The 16085-nt window shown below is 32.5% G+C and overlaps 1 protein-coding gene across 1 annotated transcript; it reads left to right on the top strand.

The window, feature by feature from the left end:
• The first annotated feature begins 805 nt into the window (after positions 1-805).
• On the top strand, positions 806-15057 carry LOC128172252 (glycine, alanine and asparagine-rich protein-like). Its single transcript, XM_052838047.1, has 7 exons — positions 806-961; positions 2775-2792; positions 5059-5124; positions 10227-10295; positions 12365-12391; positions 12662-12934; positions 13537-15057. Exons 1-7 carry the CDS (start codon positions 916-918, stop codon positions 14415-14417), a joined length of 1380 nt encoding a protein of 459 aa, XP_052694007.1. The 5' UTR covers positions 806-915; the 3' UTR covers positions 14418-15057.
• The last annotated feature ends 1028 nt before the right edge of the window (positions 15058-16085 follow it).

The raw sequence follows: 16085 nt of genomic DNA, 5'->3' as shown, positions 1-16085 counted from the left end.
AATCATCATTGTTCATTGAAGCCTAATGTTTGTAGCTATCGCAGGTATCAACTGCGCACGAAATAGCATTCCTTGCATCGTAAATAAAAGCATTTGTTTTATATTTATTATAATGATCTCGCACTTGCTATCAACGAAATTAAGGCCCCACGTTCTGGTAAATTTCGACTACCCACGAACATTAACCCATATTAATCAAAAGGATCCCAGAGTACATTTTCGCTCTGTTTTGTCTTTTTCAGAAATTAAAAGATTTTATAATTTGATAACAAAAAAAAATAATTAAAACGCACACAGATGTATTTAGACAAAATCAATCACTATTATAAGTAATATTAAATGCTAAGCAATGACATGTCCATCCCATGTAAATATATTACCAAAGATTTACTTAATATCATAGAATATTTTTCTTCAGAAAAGAGCACGTTTTTAATAAATAAAGGACATTTTAATAAGTTTTGTTTATTATTTCTCATGATCGGTATTTTTTTTAAATTATTATTTTTATTCTTCAAAATTAAAATAATACTCCCCGACGTTGATGAATATTCCAGACTTTTTTGTTAATTACAGGTTCTAATACGTAAAGAAACTTTTCCTAAGGTTTACTTTAGAATTTCTCATTCAAGCATTTCGTGTATCATTTTCTTATAACATTAATCATAACACCTTAACATCAGACAAAGGGAAAAAAAACTTACATGCATCAGCGATAATTGGTCATGCACATGTAGAAGTGTTGAGCCCTGAGGCCAGTATCGTGTGGTTTACACTGACAGGGATCCTACTCTCTGCATTATCTGTCAAGGACCTCATTCCCTAGACTGGTACTCGTCGTAAACTGGTGGACTTGGCTCTAATGACTTAAACTCGGTGTAACTGTTTTGTCCATTTCAATACTGAGGTTAAGCCATGTGGAATTGTGTCAAAAATGTTGTTTTCTTACTTCTGAGTATAGGTGAGATATTAATTTAAATTTAAGTTTTTTTTGTTAATTTACGAACATTTCAAACGATTTTTATGAGATTTTCTTTTATTCTTTCATTATGTATATTCAACATATATTGACTTAAATATAAAAAGTTTATAAGCATCATAAACTTTTTTTCACTGAAGTCTTATTTTTTGTTATGATACATAGTGGGTTAAAACAATGATTATCTTTATTTCAATTACTACTTTGAATTATCGTCGTAAAAAAATGTTCATCAAAACCTAACGGTTAACATTTTAAAAGCAAAGAATATTGGTTACATAAAACCAATTAGTTTCTTTAATGTTGCAGCTCTGAATAATTCGTTAAGCCTATAGATAATATCAATAGTTTGCCTCCAGCATAAGAATAACAAGTTGTTGTATCATAAATATGAATTGAAACAGAGAAAAATGAGAAAATTATATTTTGATTGTGCGTTCACAAATTGTGGATGCAATTTAATTTTTAATTTTCAGGTAGTGCATAGAAATAACAATTTTATTTAATTTTGGAGATATTTCATTCTATAATAGGATGACTTGAAAAAAAGGGAAAACCCGTTGATCACATGTACAAAAAAATGAAATATTTCAGGACTTTTATTTAACTTTGAAATCAAACTTACCAAACCACCATACAAGATACTTAATTTGTATACTTTTGTTCTACCAATGATTAATTTGATATTTCCTGCAAAACTTTTTTTTGACAAAATTAAATACTGAAACATTAAAACTTTATTCAACTTCTATGAACAGTCTTTGAGTACAAGCTTCCTTTTTCTCTGATAAAACAAACCGCGGTACTGCGACTGATTTTCAAAGATTGGCTATACAATTACAAAAGTTATACATTATTGTATTAAAAACTGTATACAATAGCTACACAATTGAATTTTTTAGTCGCAATTGAATTTCAAGAGGTTAATAACAACGAAAGAATGAAATCCAATGATTGTAATGCAATCACATATACAATAAAATTCACATTCGTAGCAAAGATTATTTTGAGATAAAACAAAGAATCTCCATCACCCTTGTGACGACAGAGATAATTTATGTAACACAAAATTTAATTTTGGGGTCTATCCTTTTGGTCAGGAAATTTATCTTTGGATTAACCTTAAAATTTAAGACAGGATTTTTAAACCATACACTTTTTAAGTAAAGAAAAGCTTCCTAATATTTTAGCTTTAATATTTGAATATTTCCAATATATTCATACAATGATCTCCTTCTAAAGAAGATAGATTTAGTATAAAAAGTGCAATGACTGTCCAGCCGTCTTAAAAGAAAGCCTCATGTGTTATAAATCACGCATCATGGTATTACAAATTACAGAGACAATCGTCATTATCTAAGTCAGCATATAAATCGACTGTAACGGTCAATTGTTAGTTTAATGGTCACTGAGTCTGTCACGTTAGTCAATACGTAATGGGTGAGGAATCTGACCCCAGGGTCAATTGGACCTAAGGGTGTGTCAGAACATCATTGAGTGTCTCCGAACGTGCATTTTCACACCATTCAGACACCTTTGGTATTGTTATACTGATTTTAGCTGTTATGCTTTACAAATTATATATTGATATTGTTTGGTTAGCATTTGATCTGCAAATCTATGTCAGAAATATGTGAATTTACATGTTATCCGTAAAATGACAAAATGTTAAAGTCCTGATTTTGTATGCATATACATAAAACATCTAGACTTTTTTTTTATTTTATTGTTTTGTTTTTTACTTTTATCAGAAACAGTGTAAGGGAAACATATCAGTTTGTATTTTTTTTTACAGGCTGCGTGAATGGACAACGTAAGTATATCATATATAGATTATCTTTACAAAGTCCAAGGTTAACATGATCCCATGTTATGTTGGGTTCTTGTATGCACTTGTATGCCAAAATTACCATTTTGTCGGTGTGACATACAACCAAAAAAAGGTCACTTTAAATACAGTGATTCATTTTAATTGGTCATTTTGGTGATATTTAAATGAGGTCTATTATTTAAGTAACTTAATTTGTCAAAAAAGCGATTTATTAATGATTCAAGTGGGCACATTATATAAGACCAACCAATCGCATTTGTTGAATAACGATATAAAGAGCCAGCAGCAACAAACATTACATACACATACAAGCCAATTATTTAGCAAGAAAGCGAACCATACTAAAACATTCATACCTTTAAACGTTAAAATCCAATATAAGTGACTTGGACTAGAATTAATATATGTATGGGCACATTTCTAAAATACAAGACGCAACTTTAGGCAACTATCTTTATAACAAACACAAAGAATAAAGTTTGTTTTGGTGAAGAAAACCATTACCGTCATCATAAAAGAGCTTACATAGTCCTAATACATTTTGTCTTTGTAAATAGCAATTAAATGGTCTAAACCATATTTCCATTTTACTTCAAACGCTTGTTTTATTGTCTTACAGAATCCTTTAAGTTGTTTTTCTCTTTGAACATTTCGATGTAGGATTATATCAAAATATTTTATGATATACCTTTTTAATGAGTAAAAGATATCGTTGTTTCTTCATTATAATTTAGTATATTAAATTTCGTCTGCGAAATAATATCGTTATTAATATTTACACGCAGTGGTATATAAATAACTCAAGCAATGTCATATTTTGGACAATTTTCCCTTCATTGTGTGTTGGATGGGCGATTAGCATGTGATGTTAACCCTTTCACTAAGCACCATACGAGCCTCATTTTGCAATTGACCATCAACCTACAGTTTATGCTTTTTTATAAAACGCTTCGCGGTTTATAAAGCGCAAACTGCCCCAAACCATTTTATATCGTATTAAACAAATAAATATTGAATTCATTCCTTAAATGATTAAATAACTATTTTCAACATCTGTATATTTCTCCAGCAACGCATATTTTTGTTTTAATGATTCATTATCAATATATACTTTAATTTTTGGTACTGTTCATGCACTTTTGCTTTTAATCAAGTTAATATCATGAACTTTTAATATTTTATAAAAGAAACGCATTTAATTCATTTAATTAGCGTATTCAAGTATGCAGCTATTCTTAAGCATTATTGAAGACAATTAACAAAGTACTTGATTTAACAGAATATGCATTACATTTGGAAACGCTAAATAATGAATTTATTATCTTTACCATACTAGTAATGTTTAATATCATTCCTTACATATTATTGAATGACAATCAGCAATGTATTTGACTTAACGGAGTACTGTAAATGTGGTTATTTGCGCGTGGGGGAAATTTGCAGTCAGCGGATGACGATAATTTCTCCATGGCCCTTGATCCTACCTCTAATATGTGTAGAGGCCAGTGCTCGGCTCCTGTTTTGTATTGTTTCATCGAACTTTTGATTTTCAACACTGTTCGTTGTCGTCACATGTCTCACTAGCTACGCGGTAAGGCCATTCCAAGTTTGTTCTATGTTTAGCGTCCGCGGACGGATTGGTTTTGAGAGGTAAAAATTAAAAAAAAACAAAAAAAAAAACCCACAATTGTTGTTCATAAAATTAGATCGCTTTTTTATATGTCGGGCTCAGGATCGCATTTTTAAATCCGGATCAGAAATCAAATATAACAACATTCAAAGTGGAAATCATATAGTTGGTATTTGTTATTTTTGCATTTTGTTACAAAATGAAGAAAACACTTCAAAATATATAAACAAATTTTATTTTGTTGAACTTTAAAGTTGTGTATTTTTACCAAGGTTTGTGTTTTTTTCCTGATAGAAAGATAGGATTTTGAGTTTTGGGTGGACGCTAAACAAAGAAAAAACTTGCAATGGCCTAAGCCTAAAATCGCATAAAATATACCCACGCATATGGTAAAAAGGTGAATTTCTTACAAATTTATTTAACAACCACGGGTATTGTTTTACCATAAAAAAAACTCGTTTTTAACCACCAGCGTAAATAACCAAAATACACTTTATTTTCTGTCAAAGTTGTAAGAGAAATACTCAGTCAAACAGTGAATTTACAGTGAATTTACGGAGACCGATAAATATCTTCATCCTACTAATTATATTTTTATATCATCCACCATATTTTCAGTGAGGTATCCTCGACCAGGGGTAACAGCGCCTCTGGGACACGATCTGTTATCCAGAAACCACCAAGGTGTTCATTCTATTCATTGTAGTGATCATAGCCACTAATTATAATCCAGTAGTTTTCATTGACCTGTAGATTTTTTTTCATTGGTGTATATCAAATTAACCCATATTAGATTCGGTACTTGTAATCTTTGTAGCCTTGAGTCAACAACGGAAAGTAAGTGTACCGATGATAAACCCGTACGTTGAACGTCGGTTTCGGATCACAGTCATTTGAGGGGGGGGGGGGCTGTCTTCATTGTAAGTTATATATTTTTTTAAAGTTCAAAGTTAAAAACGCTTATTTGTTAGAATGAAATCAGTTTTACCTTAAATAAGCAATAGTCAAAAATTCATTAATCATTTTTATTCAAATAACATAATTGGCAAAAAGTCACTGTTTCACAAGCCTCAGGTTAGTAGAAAACCGCTGTGTTATAACCGTTGTTGGAAATAATGTTTGAGAAAACCAACTAATGCTTGATTCTTAAACAAACGAAGTTATGCTTAATGATTTTTAGGCCACGAGAGAACAATTTATTATTGTCCTATTAATAGTAACACAATTATTTTTGTTTTCATCAATAATGCAGAGATGTGCGAGTTTTAGCGACTAATAAGTGTTTCTTTACCAAATCGCACGTTTGTCGTTCAATGATAAAAATCCAAAACTGATACTAGTATAAAGTTAGTATTTTACTGGTTCTGCATTTCCGTAACATCATCATTGTGTCCAGCATGTCAGTACCTAAAGTATGAATTATTTGTTATGACTATATACGGTCAGCCGTTGCTGGGTCGTACGTCACAGAAAACATTAACTTGTGGCGTTGATGGTACATCTTAATTACACATTATGATTAACCGGCCACTCCGCTGGAAATGTCAATATCAATGCCCCAACCAGGTCCATACAAGGCTTACCCTGTTCATATTCTCTGTTGTTCTATCAGGGCTGCTTTTTAAACAATAAAATGCTTTTAATGGCCGTCTTGTTCTGGCTCAATATGTCAACAAATCAACAAAAGAAGGCAGTCATTTATCTGCAATATTGGTTTTTGGCTTAAAGCATGGTTATAATGGAAAGAAGTGTGAGTATACAATATTACATAAAGAGGTTTTTTATATTGTGCTAAATATGTTATGAACTCTCCTTAAGATCACGATACATTTTCACAGACCATTTAGTTAATTACGTATTAACTGCAATTCTTAAGAGACATAACTCAATACTGTAAACACTACAACAAAAATCACAATAAATCACTCCACGAAATAACACTTTGATAACAATTTAACATCCATGTCAACAGTTAACGCCACAATAACTTGTATATTTCCCTCAGTCTACTTTGTTCTCACTAACTTTATTGCATGCTATTATGTTACGTTGTTTGTTGTTTGTGGTATGCTGTAGGAAAAGTTGTTTATTTTTTTTATGTCTGTTATGTATCAAGTAGATCTCGACATTCCATGTGTGTAAAAACTTGTTTTGATTAAGGTACTTCATTACACCTAGACTTATACTTTTTAAGGTAGTACGTCACAAGATGGTGATTTAAATGTTTTATTTAATAGTATATATCAATCTACTCGGTTGTATATCATCAAAGCTCATTGGCGCTAAAGTATCGGGCTTATGGACCGCATATCGTGAAATCGAATCCTTATGAGGCTTCTGCTCATATTGACTTTACCAATATTTTTAAAAAGATAATTTTTCGACCAAAATTGCATTTGTTTTACCTGTTTGACTTATATCCACCTTATCTATCATGCTTCAAGGCATTTTATGCTGATTTGAAAAACTTAAGTATTTCAAGTTGTAGTCAGCTATTTTAATGCAGTAGTTATCGTCTTGATCTGTTTCTGTATTAGGAATTCAGGGCATCGATGAGAGAATAACTTACAGTGGAATCATTTTTATTCGAGAGGGTCAATATTCGTGGGTAGCATGCAAATTTTTTCTGGTTCGCAGGGACGTAATTTCGTTATTAGGAAGTTCTATTTGTAAATAAAATATGCTTACATATACTTCGTGGTGATGTAAATTCGTGTACAAGGGTTACCCACAAAAGTCACGAACATTGATGATTCCACAGTAGTCGTTGTCTGTATAAATAATTATCTGTGATAATATCAAAGGATTAGTGTTCTGGTTATCATTGAATTAACCTCTATGCCTTTTACTGCATCTAACTTTAGTTAACTTTTCTGCAGTGTGTACAAACGATTTTTATTAGGGGTAAAATTATCTCATGAGTTAACTAGAGTGTCATTCTTTTAAAAAAATATATAAAAAAAATATTTTAATTTTTTTTAAATTATACTTATTATACTCTTATTATTCCATAATTACAACTCATTTATTTATCATATTGTACTTTATGAGAAAAGTAGATTTGTGTGCGCACTGATGTGCATTGTTCGTTTGTGATAGTTAAAAGTTTCTATTATTGATCAAACATAAACATATCACCTAATGGTGCTGATTATATAACTGATAGTCATAGTGATTACTTTCAATTTTCATTAGTGCGCTCTTCACATTGGAGGCGAAATTAGAAGGGTCGTCTGGGACAAAATTTTGTCGTGATGGAAGCCAGCTGATAACTGATAATAACAGTGTTATACGTTACAATAAGTCAGAACACTGTGACGTCAAAATTAATTGTAGGCACAAATACGGGCCTTAGTAATTGTTATTAATGTTATTGACGTCATTTATTTGTACGTGTTATTGTTATCATTTATAATTAGTTGTGGTATTTGCATCATTTATATTTATAACAGTGATATTGATATATCACTTAAAGTTATGAAAGTTATTTGGATCAACTACAGGTGACACTCGATGGCTCGAACTTCGATCTCTCGAAGTTCTTGATCTCACGAAGTGAACTCACGGTCCCGATTTGTTTCTCTGTATAACTAAGCAAATTTACTCTTGATCTCTCGAACTCCGATCTCTCGAAGTTCTTGATCTCTCGAAGTAGAAACTGGGTCCCGTTATACATATTTCATTGTTTTTCACTCTTGATAACTCGAAGTGGTTGCTGTGTAAACATGCGGTCGAGCAAGCGTATAATTATAGCTTCGAGTGGACCTTACCTGGATGGTTGAGTGAATTCCTGGGGGCTAGCGTGGTAGTGTTAATTGGTTGATTACGTAAGTGACACTACCCCTTGCTTCCTTCAAAGGGTAGATAGGTAATTTGTAACTGATCTATTAATTTCAACAACTTTTGAAAGTTACGGAAACTGCTCTTTATTTAAAATATTCCAACGTTATGATTAAGAAAACATAATACGCTTAAAAGTTTTTAAGGTGAAAAAATACACTTAATAACCATACAACTCAGTTCTGTATTGTTTAAACTGAAGTAATGTAGCAGAAACTGCGATTTAAATCATGTCAGACTATCCTACCATGTTAAAAATATAAATTTCCGGCTACTATAATTTAGAACCAAAATGACCGGAACAAAAATTTCCGGATATTTTTTAACTTTCGATCTCTCGAACTCTTGCTTTTGCTTTACATTTTTTTACTTTTGCTTTACATTTTATTATTGTAAACAGTTTTTTGGGGGATCATTTATTGTACAAAGTTGTATGTATCACATATAGTTTAAGTGGTATTGGGGATCCTTTACTTTTGCTTTACATTTTATTATTGGAATCACGTATTGGTTACAATATTACCTAGATCATTTACAGTTAACATTGGTTTTTGGATCACTAATAGATACCAATGTCATTAGTATCACTTATAGTTAAAAGTTGTTTTGGGATCACTTATTGGTACACTTGTTATTGAGATGACTAATTATTTAGGATGTTAAAGGATCACTTAAAGTTAACATTGATATTGTAATCACTTACGTTTATTAATGTTAAATAGTTATAACACCTATAGGTATCAATGTTATATTTATCACTTAAAGTTATAACTGTTATTTTCAACACTTATAGAAGGCGGTAATATTTGGATCACTCATAGTTAATCAAGTTGTTTTTATCACTTATAGTTATCAAAGTTATTTGTAATACTTATTGTTAACAAAGTTGTTTTCATCACTTATAGTAATCAAAGTTATTTGTAAAACTTATAGTAGACAAGGATATTGGGATCGCTGATAGTTTACGATGTTTTCTGGATCAATTATAGTAAACATCGGTATTGGCATCACTTACTGTTACAATTATTATTGAGATCAATAATTGTTTATAATGGTTATTGAGATAAGGATTTTTTTTACAATGTTAATAAGATCACCAACTGATAATAATTTTAATTGTTTCTGTGATCACTTATTGATTACAATTGTTATTGTGAACACTTATTGTTTACAATTGTTACTGTGAACACGTATTGATTACAATTGATGCTGTGAACACGTATTGATTACAATTGTTATTGTGAACACGTATTGATTACAATTGTTATTGTGAACACTTATTGATTACAATTGTTATTGTGAACACGTATTGATTACAATTGATGCTGTGAACACTTATTGTTTACAATTGTTACTGTGAACACGTATTGATTACAATTGATAATGTGATCACTTATTGATTACAATTGATACTGTGATCACTTATTGATTACAATTGATAATGTGAACACTTATTGTTTACAATTGTTACTGTGATCACTTATTGATTACAATTGTTATTGTGAACACTTATTGTTTACAATTGATACTGATGATACTTATTGATTACAACTGATACTGCTAACATGTATTGATTACAATTGTTACTGTGAACACGTATTGATTACAATTGTTATTGTGAACACTTATTGTTTACAATTGATACTGATGATACTTATTGATTACAATTGATACTGTGAACATATATTGATTACAATTGTTACTGTGAACACGTATTGATTACAATTGATAATGTGAACACTTATTGATTACAATTGTTATTGTGAACAATTATTGTTTACAATTGTTATTGTGAACACATATTGATTACAATTGTTATTGAGATAACTTTTTTATAACTTTTCTCGGATTACTAACTTTCATCATAACAGTTTTATTTGTATCGTATCGCCTTTTGTTAACTTTGTCTCTGTTGCACTCATAAGTTTTGGTCCCTTTACACGCAGATCAATTTCCCAGCATGCTGCACTTCCAAATGCCAACCCAAGACATGGTCGCCGAGTTAGCAACCGAAGGTTTTCAATTAGTTGTGGAAATCTATATTTAGAAAACTTAAACTTAGAATCTAGTTCCTGCAGAAATAAAACTTTAAGATAATTTTAGAGTTCTCTAATCTAGTCATATCTAGAAATCCCTTGAAAATAGTGTCATCGTCTTACTGTCTTGAGAGTACTTTAACAGAGATTTGTTCAAACTCCAGGAACACCAAGAAAACCTAAAATTACATTTAAAAAGAAACACCAAATATTACACCCTATGAAACACTTTCAATAAGTAGTTCCACATAACCGTCATGTACTTATCCCTTAAATCCAATAAATCTATACCTGTGTATTAATTATAAAACAGTTGTTTTTTGATGCATTTTAGCAATTTGATATGCGATATATTTATTGTCAAAGCCAGTGCATTGCATAAAAAAAACTTTGGGTTTAATAAGAATTATTGACATTTATTGGAAATAAAAAAGTTATTGGAAGTCATTAACATTGTATTCTTGTAAATGAATATATGATTTGATTCATTATTTTTAATAACTTTTATAGCAATAATGCTTACTTTAATGAAACAAAACGATATTATGACACACACTTGAAACGTTACAATTTTATTTTGATGTATACCGGTATTCAAGAATATATGCAATCAGAGCTTCGTTTATGTTCTTTTGTCGGTAAAAAAAAAGATGTTAATAAGAAACTAGATGTGCTTTGCAGCTTAGAACTACTTGTAGATGATTTACGGTGCATAGTGCACTGTTTGATCATTAACGTCAGCTCAGACACATAGAGTAATCATATAAAGCGTGCCCGGATCTACTAATGTCAGGCTTGTAGCGTTTTTAGTGCATTCGTCACTGCATAATTCCTGACGTAGGCTCAATCAGTAGGGCATATCTAGCGCTGACAGGACCAAAGCGTTCGGTTTAGTAACTACTCATGAATAAAACTTCTTGGGATGGGCTCATACATGTACCACCTACATTGTCTTGAAGAATCCGGTTCTAACCTGTAATGACATGTTTGGAAAGATTGTTTTTTGTGTAAAATTTGTAATGACCTGTTGGCGAAGTTTTTCAATAGTTATCGCATTTCTCTATCCGCATTTGTTCCAATCAAAGATATAAACAAATTGATACCCAAGAAGAAGTGGTCATATGCCATGAGTCATCTCATAGTCATGTGCGGGGTAATTGCTTGAAACATTAAAATGAATCTATTCAAATCAAGCACTTACTAAATGCGCATGATTGAGGATGAGCGTTTAACAGTAGAAATATCTTTACAATTTCACGGCAAAAAAAATCATCACGTTCCATGTGCCAGTCTATATGAAATAAATATTTTGTAGAAGACTGAAATTCTGATTTAAGTCCAAGATCTTTCATTACCCGGTACCAAGAATGAATACCGTATATCAAGTATTTTTCGTGATGATCTAATGTTCGCTTTTTTCGCAAACTTTTTTAATCGCAAAAAATTAAATATGCAGAAATTATATCCTGTATCATTTTCTCTAGGACACTTAAAATCGCAAAAAATGACTAACGGAAATAGAAAATGCTACATATATTTTCCCATTTTGGCAAATTTTGTGACACGCGATAAAAAGCGGATATACGGTATATTATCATAGCAAAAAATTGATTTGATCATCACGTCAATTTCAACGACTTTTTTTTTATCTTATCGTTAGTAACCATTTGGTCAATAGATGTATATCTCTTTGAAACTGTGTATTCATAATCAATATATCTTAAGGAAAATAGGGGACAATGTGTACTATGCATGTTAGGGAATTTCAGTAGATTAAAAAAAAACCCACTACTTAAAGCATGTTTTTGAATGAGGTTTTATTATACACTTCTTTATATTCTAACCCAATCTGTTTGATAACTATTCAGCAAGTCTCAAATACTCTCTACCTTGTATGTTAATAAAATCCAAACAATAACTTGCTTATAGTCAAAATACAATTTTAATAAGTTTTGTTTGCATTGCATTTCTTAGAAAAATATTTACTGTAAATATATAGAAAATATCTTATTCGTTTTACTCACATTGCTTTTTTGTTCTTTTATTAGGGGGCAGTGTCTCAGGACTTAGACAGAGTGAGTGTTATATTTATTTATTTCTTTGAAAGATTTCAGAAAAAAACGCCCATGAAATAAAAAGAAATAAATAAAAGTGTGTGTTTGAAACATGTTTACAAACATAAAAAAGTTAAAAGCAAATGTTTATATACGTGTATTTGACATTTTCTATATATATAGTACAAATAACATCCCAAAGAAATGTGTGAGCATTCACATATATTAGACATCACGATATTTTGTGTTTTAAGGCAGATTATGTGAATCAATGTGTTTGTCAATTTGTAGAACTTTTAGAACGTCTCCTGATCAACAATCAGCTCCAACAGATGACGGGACAGGGAACCGGAAGTGCTATGAACTTTGGGAGCGCGTCGTTTGGCGCACCGTCTCTAGGAGGGGCCAATCTCGGTGGGGGAATGTTCTCCGCGGGGGGATTGAGTGACCCCGGAATGGGTCTTTTGGACACCTCAGGTTTGTTGACCAGGAGCCCACAACCTCCATCACTCAACTTTGCATCTCTTCTCGATTCCATGTCTCCCCCAAGGGCCTCCTTTTCAAGTGAGCTGCTCTTCTTTTAATTAATGAATATATATATATATATATATATATATATATATATATATATATATATATATATATATATATATATATATATATATATGTAATTGTCAGTTTGAACATCAGCGTGACATTTTGTACATTTTGGTAAATGCTGCAACACTTTATCGAATTTCCTATGTTATCAATATAATAGTGTGATATGTGCAAATATTGGTGTATGTAACTTTACAAAGACGCAAATATTTGATTTTATTTCTAATTATACTCATACTTACGTTCCAAAACGTAGTATTTCGTATTTTATGAAAATAAAATGATAAAAGCTAAAAAAAAAAAAAACAAACCACGATAACAATATTTAATGCATACTCACAGGCATATGACGATAATCTTAAAATTAAGTGTCATACATTACTAGTAAATACAAGGGATCATGTTTATTTAATAATCATATAAACGAGCAATTAGCAACTGTAGAGTTCTCGTTATGAATCCAATATGTACCAATTTATTACACAGTGTTATCCAGCAATAGAAGAAAGAGTAAATTGATTTTTTTTTAATGAAATAAAGAATATTTCAATTTAATCTTATTTTAGAACCTAGCAACACGAAAATTCTGAGTCGTTCTGCAGCAATCCAGAACTTGCAGCGACGACTGGATGCGATGAGGGGGAATCAGCTCCCTGAAACTCAACTGAAGGGAGGAATAGCGTTCCAGACGCCGGCACGTGACCAAGGTCTGAACGACAACATCATCAGCCAAACTCGGAAAGAAACGCCAAACGCTTCTGTAAAGATAACAGTCAAACGTACCACCCAGACATCGGGCCAAGTCCAGGCTCCTTCCATGATGCCTGCAGTTCAAGACACGTTCAGCGCGGCGTCTCTTCGCAACACTGTCCCTAAGTCACAAGCGGTGTTCCAGTCCTCTCCTGTGCTGCGAGTCCAACCGTCTTCCCAGCCCTCGGCACCGCCAGTAACTGCGATCGCACAGGCTGCGGCGGTTCCCACGGTGGCTGCCCAGTCAGCTCAACTTGCGACTGCTAGTCTAGCCAACGTGGCTGGAGCAGCAGCGATGACTTCTGCATCATCGGTCGCCGCCGCCAAATCAATGCAGAATCACATCTCCGATATGATGGATACGAAAATGGATATGATGAGTGACATGGCGGAAGCCGGGATGCTTGGTGGTGGTATGATGGGAATGGGTATGGGTATGGGCGGGATGGGTGGGATGGGCGGATTGGGCGGTCTCGGTGGTATGGCAGGTTTGTCTGGGCTAGGCGGGATGCCCGATATGATGGGTGGGTTGTCTGGAATGGGCGGTATGGGCATGGGTATGGATATGGGCATGGGGATGAGTGGGATGGGCATGGGGATGGGAGGTCTAGGAATGGGCGGTCTAATGGGCGGAGGGATGGGTGGGTTAATGGGCGGAGGGTTCGGTAATCTAGGAATGATGTCTGCATTTACGTGAGGTATCCAAAAACACGCATCTGTCTGGAAATGCACATGTATGGGGTGAAATCTCGTAAGGATACCATCGACCGATTGTTTGAGATGAGTTTATGAATGATGTAAGCCATGTTTCAATGATCACGCTGCTTCAGGATGCAACCCAAGCTACCCACTAAAGTTTTCTATTTAACAGAATCAACATAACGTAAAACTGTTTAATAAGCATCATCAGCCGATAGAAACATAGGCAATTGAATATATTTTATATCAAGTTGCTATTACAATATATATTATGTTGCTTCAAATATTTCTATGAAATGTGCTGTTGTTACGTTATACACTAGCCAGGTATGTTTTGGAGCAATGTGAATATTTCTAATTCTGTAAAATTTCTTCTTTAAGATAAATGTACCACTCTTGGTGATGTAATTTGGAACGCAATCTGACAAAACTGAAACCATTTCCATGTTCTCATTTCTACTGTGCTTTCATTTCGCTTTTACTCATAATGTATTGTTTTCTTCATCAGTAGCTTTTTTTATTATATACATGTCATCTCTCTAGATAGATTTATCCGATTCCCGATGTAAATAAACTTATTTATTGTTTTCTTAATAAACTATTACCATGCAAAACAATATTCTTTAAGGTTATTTTTTCAGCATAATAAAGGCGCCTTTCAGTGGTGTTAACGACAATCTTTTATCATAAACCGGGCTTGAATATGAGCGAATCCAGAATTTGTTGTACAAAAGGACCCGGCATGTTTCCAAGAACTCCATTCTTTGTGTTGAAATTTTCATATTATTTAGAAATAAGCCCCCCCCCCTCCTTTATTATCCCTCTTTTTGTGAATGTTAAAGGACAAACAAGCACACCTTAGATAAAACAATTGCAAACTTTCATGCATTCATATTGATTTGGGGGCTGTTTTGTGTTTTTTAATATCTAAAGTGAACGGCAACATACTGATTTCTACATCCTCTTGGGGACTGTTTTGTGTTTCTTAATCTCTAAAGTGAACGGCAACATACATGTGTTAACCAATGTTTGCCATCACAAGTGAGTAAAATATCATATAAGGAATCACAAAGAATTGAGGACATCACCTCAGAAAAGAACACAAGGCCTATGTGCTGTATTTTATCGTTATCTATATACTAGGACCTTATTATTAATCAAAGTACTGAAGTACTGACGGGAATTGATTTTATCGATTATCATTTATTTTAAAATCAACTCATCTTGCTTGGCAATTAGTTTCTAGTCTGTATTTAAATTACGCACTTTTTATAACATGAATTTTAATTAGACTTTTCAGACAAGAATTTAGAGAAACATCATATGAATCATAATATGTAATATTTAAAGATAGATTTTAATCTATGTATGTATAAGTGATCGAAACAATTCTAAAAATTGTATGGATCCAAGCACTGTTGATATCGATCTCCAGTCTCGATCAACCAGACGCTCAGCTGTCTCCGTTAATCTCCGACAAGCAAGAGAGCCTCTCTGTTTGTCGGAGATTTACGGAGAGAGCCAAGCGTTTGGTTGAACGAGAGTATATTATACTCTGGCGTAGGAATACATGAGACTACAAACATATCTAAATTGTTCGTATTATATATGACTATTTTCAAAGTGTTTATAGGTAAGTTTCCTTGAAAAACAATGCTTCAGCATA

The sequence above is a fragment of the Crassostrea angulata genome, chromosome 2, assembly GCF_025612915.1.
Source record: "Crassostrea angulata isolate pt1a10 chromosome 2, ASM2561291v2, whole genome shotgun sequence".
Classification (NCBI taxonomy): Eukaryota; Metazoa; Mollusca; class Bivalvia; order Ostreida; family Ostreidae; genus Magallana; species Magallana angulata.
The sequence above is the reverse complement of the archived record's forward strand: the minus strand, read 5'-3'. Positions and strand labels throughout refer to the sequence as shown.